The 16129-nt window shown below is 40.4% G+C and overlaps 1 protein-coding gene across 1 annotated transcript in view; it reads left to right on the top strand.

Annotated features, from left to right (window-relative positions):
* The window catches only part of MGAM2 (maltase-glucoamylase 2 (putative)), an 81625-nt gene that overhangs the window by 16783 nt on the left and 48713 nt on the right, over window positions 1–16129 (top strand). The window contains exons 8-16 of the mRNA XM_040471746.1: window positions 662–774; window positions 2281–2406; window positions 4497–4628; window positions 4718–4816; window positions 7192–7305; window positions 8655–8739; window positions 11372–11489; window positions 14905–15076; window positions 15833–15949. Coding sequence (XP_040327680.1) covers window positions 662–774; window positions 2281–2406; window positions 4497–4628; window positions 4718–4816; window positions 7192–7305; window positions 8655–8739; window positions 11372–11489; window positions 14905–15076; window positions 15833–15949 — 1076 coding nt within the window. The remainder of the gene's footprint in view (window positions 1–661; window positions 775–2280; window positions 2407–4496; window positions 4629–4717; window positions 4817–7191; window positions 7306–8654; window positions 8740–11371; window positions 11490–14904; window positions 15077–15832; window positions 15950–16129) is intronic.

Raw genomic sequence — 16129 nt, 5'->3', positions numbered from 1 at the left:
ATTTAACCTACAATGCCTCTATAGAAACAGGAACCCCAAAGTAGGATAACCTGTTACAAATGTAGTTCATGCTAAAAGCTATTTACATTGAAAACTGCTTCAGGGTTCTCTTTTGATGCAATGTTATCCATAAGATTCTGTGGATAATAAGATCCATTGACAGGTAGGTCCCAAAGATACCTGTGGATTTCAACACGTAAACCAGGCTGTCTACCTATAGGCAGCAAGGCTGTGTTCTGCAGGCTGTCTCTCATAGCTCATCCCTACCCCACTCCAGAATCTTCCCCCTCTAGCTTCTGGACTAACAGAACCCTTAATAAGGACTTATTTTTATTTTTATCTGTAAGTTGTAATTAAACTCATCTAATAAGGTTTTTAAATAAGTTACATCACTCACAAATTCCAAATATTTGTATTGTTCCACAGCCAGATTAAAATAGAATTGGTTCTTCTTTCTCTTAAAAAAATCAGTTCTTCATTAGTGTTTTACTCACCTAATAGTATGATAAACTTCAGCAATCACCTAAAAAAAGAAACATGTGATTTTCATCTCTTTCAAAATGAGACTGCGATTGTTTTGAATAGCTCAGGTATTCACATTCTAGAGAAAAGTATGTTTGCAACCATAAAGTTCTGTTAACTCTCATTTTAATCTTTTCAGAGGTCATCCTTCAGCCTGCTCCTGCAATCACTTACCGCACGATTGGGGGCATCCTTGACTTTTATGTATTCCTGGGAAATACTCCAGAACAAGTGGTTCAGGAATATCTGGAGGTATGGGCTCTGCTTGTAGAGAGTTATAATTTATTGCTCTTATCTCATACACTCATTATAAATTAAGAAGAGAAAAATTAAATTTATGTAAGCTATGCATTATGAATGCTGGGACTGTGAGTCTGTCATTGGTCGTGTGTTTATTTTGATGCACATTTGTTGGGTGCCTGCTGAGTGCTAAAGAGGCATTGCGCAAGGCTTACTAAATGCAAAAATAAGTCAGATACCATCCTGTTTCCAAGGATATCGTAGTCCATCCATATGTGATCCGTCATTCCAAACATCAACAGCCACAAATCAGCAGAATTTATTCATTCATTCAATAAAGAAAAATTTAGTGAAAAGAAACTATGTCAAAGGAACTGTGCTATTTAGTTTTTATTCAATTTTTACAACAGGAAAGAACTTTAGATACCATTTAGCCTGAACTTTCTGTTACACAGATGAAAAACCTAGGTATAGAAAGATGAAGTGACTTGCTCAATATGACACAAAGTCATGTGAAATATGGTCCCAGATACCAGCTAATTTGTAATCAAATAGGGGAAGTCTGACACTGTCTGAAATAATTATAGTAGGAGACACCTTACAGTAAGTGCCATTAATGAGGTGCAAAGAAACTGTGTGGGAATTCACAGGCACTGTCACATGGGAGGGCAGCGGCTTCTAGGGAACAATGTGAAATAGGGCTGTGGCTGAGATTTTCTCAGAGTGTTGGCTTGAGCAACTTGAAGACCTGGACTTTTTTTTTTTTTTTAGTTTATTTTTATTTATTTAGAGAGATAGAGAGCAAGCAGTGGGGGGTGCAGAGAGAGAGAGAGAGAGAGAGAGAGAGAGAGAAAGAGAGAGAGAGTCCCAAGCCAACTCTACAATGTCAGCTCAGAGCCTGATAGGGAGCTCAAACTCATAGACCAGGAGATCATGACCTGAGCCAAAGTCAAGAGTCAGATGCGTAACCAACTGAGCCACCCAAGCACCCCTGTAAACCTGGATTTTAAACATAGTCCAGTGTTTTTTCACGTAATCACTCATAATCCTATCAATCCTGATTCCTTTTTCCTTAGCACATACCACTATCTGAAATTATATTAGGCATTTATGTATTTCCTTTAATCTCTGTGAGAGCAGGAACTATGTTTGCTTTATGCTGCTATATCCCAAGTGCCTACATCAATGCTCAGCACATCATAAACACTCAGAAAACATTTACTGAGTGAATGATTATTATTTTTTTCCTTCCAGTATGACACCATTATTCAATCATTTTTGCTAATCCCATTATTTTGTGATGTTGCAGTTGCTGAGAATATGTTTAGGTACTTAGGAAAGAAAGATGTGAGTTGTAGAATTTTGCAAATTACCCTAGGAGATTTCTCTTGACTCTGACATTTTTAGATCTGGGGGCTTTATAGAAGGTGAAATGGAAACAGTGTTTTCTGTGTCAGACATGGTCCTCAAAACAGTAATTTTTTAAATGCTTAGCCGGGCCTGTATCTATTTTTTCAGCTCATTGGACGACCATTCTTGCCTCCCTACTGGAGTCTTGGGTTCCAGCTTAGTCGCAGGAACTATGGCGGAATCAATGGATTGAGGAAGGTTGTGGACCGAAATCGTGGAGCTGGGATCCCATATGTAAGTTGGAACTTCTCTTATCAGTGTAAGACAGCATTTCCTATCTTTTAGTGTTTGCATCTAATTCAATTTATTAGGAACCTATACAAAGAGATAGATGGAAAGTTGGATAGATAGATACATAGATAGGGACATCTACTGTCAGAAATTTGCATGCTAAATTACCTATATCATCATCAAAAGAGCTTGGTTTATGGAGTCAGATGGGTATGGTTTTGAATTTTACTTTACTTCTTCCTAGTTCTGTCAGTGTTGGGCTAGTTAATTAACATCTCTGAGTCCTGGTTTCCCCCTTTATAAAATGAGAATGTAAGGCTGACTTTGGTGGACTGATAGTGAGGATTGCCTTACACTTTATGGAAGACAGGCAGCACAGAGGATGAACTGTTGACAAAGTTAGCTGTTATTTTATAAAAGAAAGCAACATCTGGGGTGATATGGCTAATAAGAGCTGATGGCTATAAAAATGACTTAGAATAAGTATCTCATAGTGACCTTGCACACTCCTTTAAGATCTAGCAGACTCTGATATCAAAAGCTCTGTTGCTCCAAAGCTCTGTTTATGATGTTCAATGTCCACCAGTAAATAGATAATTATTAGGTGTATACTATTTGACAAATTCATCCAGGAGATTCATAACATTATTAGTGAGGTTATCAAAACAATTTATGTTGGGCTAGATCTTTGGAACTGTGTTGCAAGCATATGTTTGACTAGGATCCAATTTGGCTAGGATATATTTGACTTTGGCCTGATCTCAGGACTTTTCAATCCCCTCTCAGGGCAGAAAGGGGAGCAGGCAGAGAGATGAATTTTTCCTGTGAGAAAACATGACCACTGTGTTGTTTTGGAGTAACTGATTATATGTTTCATTTTAATGCCCCCAAATATGCTGTCTGCAAGCATTCAATTCCAGGAGGAATCAGGCCAGGTCTCAACACGTCATTATGATTTTATAAGGTGCTTTCACAATCATGGTTAACCCTCATTAATTGGTATTTGGTACATAAGGTAATGGAGACTCACTGCACAGTTCATAACTTTTCCAAGGCCACTCCAGGTAGCTAAATGGCAGGACCAGGATTCAAAAATAGTGCTTTTGACTACAAGGGGTGTTGGTTTCAATCTATCCCCGTACCTCTGATGGGAAAGGCTTTTCTGAGGTGTTGCTGATTCAGAAACAAATGAGCTTCTCTTCCATGGATTGGATCTTTCCCACCACGTGGTTCCCGAGGACACCTGGGTACTAGCTGACTGCCCTGTGTTAGAACAGATGTGCCACATTGGCAATAGGCCACAAGCCACATTTCCTTCAGGCCTGCAAGCCAGAGCCTTCTAATACACATGAGAAACACTTACTTAAAAGACCTTCAGATGTCTTTGAAGTTGTGGCAGATTGGAAAAAAAGAACAGCTGGGGTCACCTTTGACTCCTATCACCTATCACAAAAGCCCCAGTGGACCCCACCCACCCATGAATACGACCTGGGGAAATATCATTCAACCCCTTTGCATTTCAGTCTCCTCCCTGAGAATAACACCTGCCCATCTCAGATTGATAGGCAAACCCTAAAATAATGTGTGTCTGAGAGTTTGGTCAATTAAAGCTCTGCCCTCTGTCATTGATCTTTGTGAGTTATTACTCTAGCAGTTTTATAGAACAAGATGACTGTTTTCTCCTCTTCTGATATATTCTAGCTTAATGTTTAGGCTCCACGTTTGCACAGTGTTATAATATTATGAATATACTTACCCAAACAGACATTTAAAGCACACCTGTTTTACGTCAAGCATCCAAGCTCTCGAGTTACAGAGATGAACAAGACACAGTCCCTACCATCAAGTTCCCTCCCAAGTTCCTCCCTTATAACATGCACCTGTGAGGAGAGAGAGAGAGAAAGACAAAACTACAACGTAAGAGCACCTGCATCTTTCAGAAGGGGCTTATCTACTTCTAGGAGGTAGCCAAGTCCCGGGAGTTTGAGGATCACTGAGAAACACAGCTTCAGTTTTAGTGAGCAAGTACCCGAGCTATGATACCTTCCGTGAGCACAGTGATATTTTCTAACCGGCGGGTTGGATCTTTTCAGGATGTCCAGTACTCTGACATAGACTACATGGAAGGGGGAAAGGATTTCACGATTGATAAAGAGGCTTTCCCTCATCTCGAAGATTTTGCCAAAGACTTGCATGGCCAAGGAATGAAATATGTGATCATTATGGTATGTTCAAACAAATCTGTCGCCTCGTTTTTCCTTTCAAAGTGTAGAAGAAATTTACAAAAATAATTGTTATCATATTTATTTATTAGCATCCTGGAATATTAAATAAATCTAACTACCATCCCTATGATACTGGAAGTAAGAAGAGAGTATGGATCTGGCAGGACAATGAATTTGCCATTGGACAGGTAATTTTGCAAGAAAATCACTAACTTACAGTCATCTGGGGAAGTCGGTACTTTTGTTATGAGAGTGAGTAGAAGGCAGTATCATTACTATTTTCATGGCTTTAGAGGCTTCCTTTAATATTATTTTTAGACCAATAGATGTCATAGTAAAATAATTAAAATTCTGGGGGATTTAAAAACATTGAAATATATTTCGCATATGACATTGTGTAAATTTAAGGCGTGCGACGTGTTGATCTGATATGTTTCTATATTGCAGTATGATTGTCATTGTGAAAATACCATTTCTACCACTTCACATAATTATCATTTCTTCTTTTGTGGTGGGAAAACTAATGTCTAGTCTCTAAAAAGCTAGCTCCTGAATTCCTAGATATTTGAGAAGCAATGTATTATTAGAAGAAAATTCATTTATTCTTAAAGTCCTTCTGCACCCCAATTTCCTTGTCTTTCCCAAGACATTCAGCTATAATAATGCAGCAATATGCTCATAGGCTAATGTGCAACCTAACGTCCTTTTCTTTTCCGTGAGACTTGTAGGTAGAGCCTAGCCTTCATTCCAACGTAGCAGTTTTAGGCATTGGAGTAGGCTGATTAGAAGCCTCTTTTCAGGGTACTTGAAATCAAATCATGTAGGCAACTTTGTATTCCAGTTACTTACAGGCTCAGCCCTAGATAATTGGATTATGTGACGTTTCCTCAAACATACTTAATCTAAAAGTTTATGTGACTGCAAATTGTGTTGTTCCTGGGCAGTTTACTTTTCAAAACTCCTTTTCGGGGTTATCAATGCCCCTTACATAACTGCTCACTGAATTCCTATCGACTTTGTTTACAATACTTAATTCTATGTGTTTTCTTTTTCATTGGGTCGAACCTTCCAGGAAATAGTAGAGAAGTTCCCTTCCTTCCCCAAACCAATGCTTTGCTTGGTTTTGTTTGAAGAAAATTTCTAAAATGTCAGGTAGACCAATAATCATCTGTAAGTACAAAATCAGAGGCCATGGTCACATAAACATGATTTTTTTCATCTAAAAAGTAGGTTATCCAGACCTGTGAGTCATTTCAGTAGGACTCATATTTGAGTGGTATACAATTAGTAAGTTGCATGTAATTAGTGGGTGGAGGTTTATTATAAAGGCATTTGGTTAGAATGAAGCTTGCTGGGTCTGCTCTAGATAGGGTGTTGCTGTAGGTGACTTCTTTACCACACTGCCTATTTCCTGAGGTCCAAAATTACCTCTGGTTATTGTTTGTGCCCTATCACCTATTCACTCTTTGGTGCCCTATCAAATAGTTCAATCCATTTAAATTGAGAATTTTAAGCTCTCATCTTGAGGTTTAAGAAGTCTCAGAATTTTATGTATGTGTTTTTTACATTATATATTTATATTTTTATAATATTTATAATATAAATATATACATATAATATATAATATTTATTCATTATATATTCATATATGATATATATTCATTATATATTAATATATAGTATATATGATATATATTCATATATATAATATGTTTTCATTACATATATGAATATATATTCATTATATTGCCTGAACATCATCCTAAATCATAACCTATAAATTCATTGAGAAAATTAATAAGAATGTAAGCACAAAATCTTGTATCCTATCAGTTCAGGATTTTCAATAATTTGGCTATAAGTTCTATCTTTGTGCTATTTCTGGAAAATGTTGAAAGCTACATTAATAGGAATAGATAGGAAGAGAAGAGAGGATAAGAGATGTTGGAACTGAATAAGAAGCACAAAATTCATTTCACCATTTTATTTATTTATTTTTCAGTAAGTTTTTTTTTTTTAATTTAAAGTTGTTAACATAGAATGCAATATTGGTTTCAGCAGAATTCAGTGATTCATCACTTACATACAGCACCCAATGCTCATCACAAGTGCCCTCTTTAAATTCATTTCACCATTTAAAACGATTGTTTATATACCAAAATCAACATATTCTTTATAAACTTTGTTATTCCACATGGGTTTAAATGCTCTTTAATTAACACATTAAATGAATCCAATCATTCGCTCCTGAAATATTATCTAGTTAGACGTGTGAGAATTTTAAATAGTTCTTCCATCTGGTCTGACATGATGAAATGTTACTTTTGTGTTTTCATAGAAAAAAGACATCTGATAACATCTCAGTTCTGTGATCAGCAATTGTTCCTTCTCTTTTTACTTCTTTTGGGTTCCTTGCATCTATTTTACTATTTAGTTTTGGGGGACATTTTGATTCTGAAATGATAAGATGCATGGGGCTCCTAACGGAAGAAGCAATAGCCTGCCATCAGTGTGTAAGTCACCCACCAGCCACACCAACTGTGGTGCCTTCTTTGTTCTCTAGGGATATCCCGGATTGACGGTCTTTCCTGATTTTAGCAATCCAGTTTGTATTGAGTGGTGGAGAGAGCAGATCAGTGAATTTCATAAAACTCTCGAGTTTGATGGAGTGTGGATTGTAAGTTGTTATTCCCGGATCAAACTTCTTTTGGAAATGGATGTTCCAAGATTTGAGAATGAGTTTTGACCCTGATCTGTAATAAAATAGTCTTCTTGCCTTAGTGCTTAGGGGCGCCTGGGTGGCTTAGTTGGTTACACGTGGGACTTCGGCTCAGGTCATGATCTCATGGTTTGTGGGTTTGAGTCCTACATCAGGCTCTGTGCTGACAGTTCAGAGCCTGGAGCCTATTTTAGATTCTGTGTTTCCCTCTCTCTCTGCCCCTCCCCAGTTTGTGCTCTGTCTCTGTTTCTATAAATAAGTGAATGTCAAAAAAAAAATCCTTTTACCTAATGCTGAGCTTCTATGCAGTGAAATAGACCCCTCAAAACCCTGGATTTTAATTCTGGATCTGCCACCGACTGATTATGTCTTTTGTGAGAAAGTCTTTTGCTTTCTCGTGGTCTCAGCTTTTTCCTCCATTAACTGTCTTTCAATCTAAAAATACTGGTTTATTAGAGGCTATAATTGCTATTATTTGTTGCACTGATTCATTAAAATTTAAAGTTAATTAGAGAATGATTTAATGAATCCACTTTATTTTTAAGTGGGGATAGCAGGTGGAGATATTTCTTTGAAACTTGGGAAGTTATCTCTGTTAACAGGATTAGGCATCACCTATTTTTTAATTTTTTAATCCATTTTGAAGAAATAGATTTGATGTCAATTATATCTTCATGTCCCTCACTGAGTGGAATAAAAGGGGAAATTGTAAAATAGAAACATTCCTCTATCTTAGGCTTTTTTTAAAAACAATTTTTTTAATGTTTATTTATTTTTGAGAGAGAGAGAGAGACAAAGCATGAACAGGGGGTAGGGTAGAGAGAGAGGGAGACACAGAATCCAAAGCAGGCTCCAGGCTCTGAGCTGTCAGCACAGAGCCCGATGCGGGCCTCGAACTCACGAACTCCGAGATTGTTACCTGATCTGAAGTTGAACACTTAACTGACTGAGCCACCCAGGTCCCCCAAGCGTTATTTTTTTTTTTAACGCATCACTGAAATAATAACAGCAACAATAACATTTATGGGTAAAAATCAGCCTTTGGGATGGTATTTCCTAATTAACAAATTGAACTCAAGGTATAAAAAGTAAAACGTGCCTGATACCACTGAGAGTTGGAGGGCAGTTTAGGCACAATCTAATCCAAAGGATGAAACAGAGGTCAAGAAAATTTAGGAAGATTACTCAAGACCCCTAAGTCAGTTGGTAAGAGACCCCAGACGGGCTCCTAGTTCAGGTGACATTCTCAGACAACCAACCCAACTGTAGGTAACCCTTTCCCTTGTGTGGCTTTTGTGTCTTTGCAGGAAATGGATGAAGTATCCAGCTTTCACCACGGATCCAATTGTGGGTGTGAGTCAAACCACTTGAACGTTCCTCCTTTCACTCCCAGTAAGTTGTCACAAGGCTTGTTGAAAGCAGCCTCAGCAGCACGGGTTGTGGCAGAGCTCAGTCCCACTGTCCTGGAGCACACGGCCTGCAGCCAGGTGGGCCGCTCCTCTGCTGGAGGCCCTGCCACCACATTGGTCTCTGGCCACCTTTTCTCGCTGCATGAACCGAACCCCAGGGCGAGTGTGTGATGGAGACATGCCTCCCCCACGGGGTTCTGTGTTCTCCCAGCCCCTTTGGGGTTCTTCAGAAAACCTCAAGTCCAAACTACCTTCCATTGAAGTAAAGCTGCAATTTTGTTAATTTTTTTTTCTGCTCATTAGCCATAATTGAAAGCATCAATGGTCCCAATTAGGTCTCTTAATTTTTTTTAATTAAAAAAATTTTTTTAATGTTTATTTATTTTTGAGAGAGAAAGAAAGAGAGACTGAAGGAGGGACAGAGAGAGAGACACACACACAGAATCTGAAGCAGGCTCCAGGCTCTGAGCCATCAGCACAGAGCCCGAGGCAGGGCTCAAACCCACGGAACCATGAGATCACGACCTGAGCCAAAGTCGGACATGTAACCAACTGAACCACCCAAGTCTCTCTTATTTTTAAGTCTCATTTCTAGTCAAATTTTCCATTCCTGATTTTGAAATTGTGTGTGTGTGTGTGTGTGTGTGTGTGTGTGTGTGTGTGTAACAGCATCGAATAGATTGTGCTGTGGAAACAAGTAAGCCCCAGCATCTAAGTGGATTAACACAATAAACATTTATTTTTTGCTCATATAATACTCCAGCATGAGATGTGTGGCTGTCACTCAAGCAGTGACTCAGGGATCTAGTTACTTCCATTGAGTGGTGCTCCCACCTCAGAGCCCCTTGTTTCTGGCTTCCTGGGTGAAGGAGAGAGACGGTGGAGGTAGAGGGAGTTTTATTGGCCTTGAAGTGAGGTGTGTTCAATTGGCTCACATTTCTTTGCTCAGAAAGCCAATCACATATTCTCAGTTTACCCTGGAGCAAAAGTGTGAAATACAACCTTCCTCTCCCAGGAAGAGAACACAGGCTTGGTGAACATCTGGCCAGTCTCTGCCAGTTTATTCTGGTTTGTCCACTTTCCCTGCACCCTGGACTAAGGTTTACCTGTTTCTTGAGCCCTTTCTGGTCACTGAAAGAGTGGAGAACTTTTCGGGGAGAAATCTTGTCTTTAGATCACTTAACTTCTTGCAAAATCTATTTGCTTGCCCTGTTTAGTCTTTATTCGTCTCTGCTCGGTCTTTGTTCCCATTTTTTTCCCCACTGTGGGTCAGTTTATTATGTTTCCCTTTTAATCTCTTAATATTCTTCTTAGCCAGAACTAAGTTGTTGTGTTGTTGTAGTTTTGTTTTGTTTTGTTCTATGAAAAAAACTGCAATGTCATCCTGTTCTGCCTGCTTCTGGCAAACACCTCACTCCCTACCTCACAGCATTGTGTCTTCCTACCTGTGACTAGCCTCTGCCCAGAGCTGCTCTGCTTCTCACCTTTTCAGGTTTGGAGAGCACAAACTAGCATGATAAAGACTTAGATATTTACCTTTGACCTTTAGACAGTTGTGGCGTCTTTTCTTTTTTTGTTTCTAATATTTATTTATTTTTGAGAGAGAGAGAGAGAGCGCGCGAGCAGGAGCACGGGAGGTGCAGAGGAACAGGGGGCCAGAGGATCCAAAACAGGCTCCACACTGGGGCTCGACCTCACGAACCTCGAGATCATGCTCTCAGCCAAAGTCAGCCCCTCAAGCGACTGAACCACCTGGGCGCCCCTGGAGTGTCTTTTCTTATCATGGAAGTGGTTGTGAGTCTCATTCCACGGGCTGAGCTGTGCCAAAAATACACATTTCATTATGTTTTGGAATTCAACTTAATTTCTGGTTAAGTTGACCTGGTGGGATTCTGTTGGGCTTGTGGGGAAAACTCAACCTCATGGTTTCCTGGTCCCACTGCTTTCTGGAATTGTACTTCATACTGCAGCCCTATGTCCACAACAGAGCTTCACGAAGGAGGGCTGCTATGTCTCAGTTCCTGGTCTACCAGAGAAAACATAAGGGAAGAATGAGATCCTAGGCTACAAAGCAGAAACTTTTGAGCATTTTAGGGAAAATACAGTCGCAGTGGTGATTCTAGAGGCAGGATCTGAGTTCTCATTTGTGAAACCACCCAAATGTCATCTCTCATTTCTTTAAAAAGCCTACCCAGCATATGAGTACCTATAATGGAAGAGTGAGAGCATTTTCCTTTCCACTGTCCCTCATGCCTGTTCCCAACACATTCAGTTCCTCTTGATCAAATATATGTAGAGAAATGTGTGTGTCTTATTTGTATTTAATCTCAGACCAACTTCCTGTGGCAATGAGCTTGTTCCTCAGTTACTCCATCCAGCACCATTTTTTTGTGACCTCAGTGGGCGTGCACATTAATTTTAATGATCTATCTCAGGGGCTTAGTGTAGATCCGTGTAGGAAGCAGCATTTAGGGTAGAATTTAAAATCTGGAAAGGATTTCGTTAGGCGGAGACTGGGTAGGAAGATAGAACAAGGAGGAAGCAAACAATTGGGTGGTTATTTTGTTAGAGCCCATTGACAAGGAAGTGCGTCGGTAATGGGTATTTCCCCACAGGAGTTCTGGACGGCTTCCTTTCTGCAAGAACCCTCTGCATGGATGCAGAATTTCATCAGGGCCTTCACTATGATGTCCACAGCTTGTATGGCTACTCCATGGCAAAAGCTACACACTTGTAAGTACTTGGTTTTCCCCCTAATTCCAGCTTGGGGGAGTTAGGAGGCAGAGGGCTTTCAGAATCTTCCAGAAGTATGTTTTTCAAATATTTTTGTGCTGATAAGGACACAGAAACTCAGATCTTATAGGCTACTAAAGAGCTCTTTTCCTATAGCCCCTTGGTTTCTGTGGGAGATTAGTTTTGATTGGCTTGTGACTAAGGGACTTCATCAGATACTAGTAGGCAGTAAGGTGTAAGGTATTTAGAGCATTCATTTGGAAGCCATCCCTTGCTGAGGTCCTATTACCCAATGTTGCTGTGGTTAACACACTAAGGTTTCCTGAATTGGCAAATAAAAATATAGGACCATGGGGCGCCTGGGTGGCGCAGTCGGTTAAGCGTCCGACTTCAGCCAGGTCACGATCTCGCGGTCCGTGAGTTCGAGCCCCGCGTCAGGCTCTGGGCTGATGGCTCGGAGCCTGGAGCCTGCTTCCGATTCTGTGTCTCCCTCTCTCTCTGCCCCTCCCCCGTTCATGCTCTGTCTCTCTCTGTCCCAAAAATAAATAAAAAAAACGTTGAAAAAAAAATTAAAAAAAAAAAATAGGACCAAGTTAAAATTGTACTGGACATACTTACACTAAAAATTATCCATCGTTTAAATGAAATTCAAGTTGACCTGAGTGTCCCCTGTTTACCTGGCAATGCTGCATGCAATACTTCTAGCTACTCTCCCCACTGCCTGCCCCAGTCTCCCTCTCCATTCTCCTGTCTGCAAACATATGCTTATCTTTAAAGCCTCTCTTCAGATGGTCATTCTGGAAACCTGCCTGTCGGTTCTAGAAAGACTATCTCCCTTTTTTTGTGCTACCTTTGTTTGTATTGCAGTAAGCTTAATGTGCAAAAATCTTATAACTTTTAGATAACCCATTTTTTCTTTCTTGCTGGACTGTAAGTTTCTCGAGGGAAAAGCCATGCCTATATCCTTAGCCTGAGGAATAGTGTATACTAAAGATGTGTGTTGAATAGCTGCTGGTCTGAGGGAGAGAAGTCAGGAAGGGCTCCACAGGGGGCCTGGTGAGAGAGGTGAGTTAGACTACACCACTTGTTTTCCTGCTCCGTTGTGCCCTCCAGACTTTGAATTATGCTGGATTGTCCAGGTGAGAGAGAGTCCTTGTCCAATAAATGCCAGTTTTGATCTCAATAAAAGAAAAGCTTCAGGAAAAAGGACACATTTCTAATTTTGTTATCTTCTCTTTCTGACCTCTGTCTCCCTCACTCTACCTTTCCTGGGAAATAAATTAGATGAATAAGGCTCAGGTTCCTCATCTTGGGAACGGGAGGCTGGGACTGATGTTGGCCAGAGTTTCTTTTAGTTCCGATCTATTTCAACCCGTAGACGCTTCTAAGAATGGAAAGTGGGTGGGAGAGTGGCTAAGTGACCAGGGTAAGAAAGAATGGGCAGGAAGAGGGAAAGAGAGTTGCAGATTGCTTTATGGCTGGTGTCTCCATGTAATAAAAGTTCTGTAAGATCATGATGGGCTTGGTTCATAGATTCTAATAGCTATGATTAATAGTTAAAAGGTAACTGTGATGGAGAAGGTAGTAAGTGCCTTTCTAAGTTCTCTGGGTCAGACAGAGTGACCTAAGTCCCTGGAAATAAGTGGAACTTGGCCTTTGGATATGAGGCAGAGTGGTAGAAAAACAAATAAGATGTTTGTTCAGTGGAATCTGAGCATCAGGAAAATTTAAGTCATAGATCTGATGGCTATTTGGCTCAGCCTTCCTGGAAGTATTGTTCGGGGGCAGTGATTACTGGTCTACCCCAGGAATGAACTTCTCCTCCCTCTAAGCTGAAAGTAGAAAGATCAGATCCCCTCAGAGATCAGGAGTGGATGATAAGCAGACCAAACCTGAGGGATAGAAAGGAGAGACCTGAGGATCTCTGAATAAGATTGTCCCTCTGGGCTTGAAAACAGACTTATTTAATCTGTGGTACCATGAAGGTTGGCCTGTAGATAAACCTGTAACCTCAGATAACCTTATCCCTGTTTCAGTTTTACTCTGTACAACCTGAAGGTGTTTCTTTTATGATCCATGACTGCAGCGTACAATAAACCCCCTAGTCAGTGGTAATAAAGGCAAAGTACCTGCTCATCGAGAGCCAAGTAGACATGAGGGTAAGGGTGGAAGAGTGAGTTTTCTCCTTTATGTTACCTTTATCACTTGCTAAATTGTACAAATGGAGGGCTCACTCTTCTAAACCCATCTTCTTTTTCAGAATTTTCTCCCCTCTGCCCTTGTAAGTCATTTGGCATTGATAGACTCCTCATAAGGTGGTCCTCAGGATATGAAGTGGGGAAGAATTGGTGGCTGTGACAGGGTCTGTGAGGAACTGCCCGGTGCCTGCTGGCACACTTGTCTCAGACCATGTACCAAAAGGAAAGGGCTCACAGCAGTTGTGGCCGGGGTGTCACTACCCCATAGTTGTAATTTTGTTTAATATGAGATCCCTAAAGGAAGGTGTGAGCTGTTTATGAGGGAAGGAGAAAGGAGGGAAAGGCATTTCAAGGAAGTGCGTATGCAAAAGAGTATTCAGAATAAAAGCTAGGAAAAGAGCCGTCATCTAACTACGTGTTCTTCCCGCCCCATGCTCCCCTCCATCCTGAAGTCTTTATCTTTCTGCACTCCATCTTTTCAATTCCTTTGCTTTCTCTTCTATCTAGTATAGATATTTGTATATCTAGTATAGGTATTTGTATTTGTATATCTAGTATAGGTATTTGTATTTGGATTGCATTTAACTCTATAAGGAGTATCATATGTCATCTTTGGAGACTCACTGATCTCATATTAATTAAGATTTCCCAACATTGAGAACTGCTAATTATAAGTTCTGAAGCTTTTGAGGAACCCAGGTGCCTGGAGCCCAGGTGGTGTACAAACTATCCTCCTAGGCCAGCACGGGCTACAGAATTTCAACATGAACTGGTGTTATACTAAACAGGATGATATATGTATGGGCAGCAAAGCATGGAAACAAGGGCCATTGGAAAATCTCTGTCTGGAGGGAGAAGATGGAGCCAAGGACCCAAGGCACGGTTCCAGTGTCTGGTCGACCAGAAGGGTCAGAGGCACAACCAGATCCAACAAGATGAAGAAAGCATAATCAAGAGGACAGGAGTCTAGAGACATTTCTTAGGGCGGGGGGTGGGGGCTGGACTATAGAGGTTTGTGCTGTCTTACATGAAGTCTAAAACCTTATTCAGAAGTGGGAAAGAAGCTCTTAACAATGCTAAACTAGTTTGCTCACCTAGCTTATGATGCCCTGATGCTTTTTCTGTTTGGTTGGAAAGTCCATTGCTGCCCTTGGATATAGGTGAGTCCTAGACATTCACAGCTCACTTCACATTCAATTGATTGTGTTCCTTTTCAGGGCCATGGAGGGTATCCCCTTAAACAAAAGTAGCTTCATCTTATCCCGTTCTACTTTTGCTGGGTCTGGCAAGTTTGCTGCTCATTGGTTGGGAGACAATGCAGCCACATGGGATGATCTCCGATGGTCCATCCCTAGTATCCTTGAGTTCAACCTATTTGGTATCCCCATGGTGAGTTTTCCTCTTAACCAAGGAAACTTAACTTTTTCTCCTTTGGCATTCTTTCCATTACTAGTCTTTGAGGTGTCTGAAAACCAAGAAGCATATATGTCTCTGTGTGGTATGTATTAGAAAATTCATTTTTAGGAAGGAAAAAAAAAGAGTGGGAGAGAGACAAAGCAATAAGAGACTCTTAAAAACTGAGAACAAACTGAGGGTTGATGGGGGGTGGGAGGAAGGGGAGGGTAGGTGATAGGTATTGAAGAGGGCATCTTTTGGGATGAGCACTGGGTGTTGTATGGAAACCAATTTGACAATAAATTTCATACATTAAAAAAAAGAAAATTCATTTTTATATGTGGCATGAACTGTCTTTTGAAGACGAATGGTAAAACTTTATCAGTGGGTAGTCATCCATGGAATCTCTGAAGTTAGGATAGAGACACCATGAGTAAAATATATTAACATCACAGAAAATGTCCATCAGCAAAGCATCAGTGAATAGCAAAGGATGAAATTGGGAGCTGAATATTGAGGATGAGCCCTTGATATACCACCAATCAGTCTTCCTCTTGTCAGCTGATTCACGATGCACATTTGCTGCTTTCTTCCATTTGGCTGGGGGCTGGCCCTGAAAGCCTGGAGAACCCCTTTAAACATGGAATGGTGGAAATAAAAAAGATTTTGTTCCCTTACTACATAGGTATACAATCACTGCTGTCTCCTCTATCACTGACCACTGTACTTGTATGTGTGCTAAATCTCCAGGTAGGTGCCAACATCTGTGGTTATACAAAAAATGTCACAGAGGAGCTCTGCAGAAGGTGGATGCAGCTTGGAGCCTTTTATCCACTATCAAGGAATCATAATGGGCCTGAGTTTGTGGTAAGGTCTCCAAGTGAAGGGATGGAAACTTCTTGGATTGTCTAATCTAGTTGTTCTCAAAGAGGATTGCAGAAAATCCTACAGGTTGGCCCTAAGTGCAGAAGGAGAATAGATAAATTTGGGGTCATAGGCCCAAAGAGCAGAATATTGGGATAAGGGTATATGGGAAGGAATATATAC

Source organism: Herpailurus yagouaroundi, unplaced genomic scaffold (assembly GCF_014898765.1).
Source record: "Herpailurus yagouaroundi ecotype Mexico unplaced genomic scaffold, PumYag 100, whole genome shotgun sequence".
In the NCBI taxonomy this organism is placed as follows: domain Eukaryota; kingdom Metazoa; phylum Chordata; class Mammalia; order Carnivora; family Felidae; genus Herpailurus; species Herpailurus yagouaroundi.
This window is presented reverse-complemented; position numbering and strand designations above follow the sequence as displayed.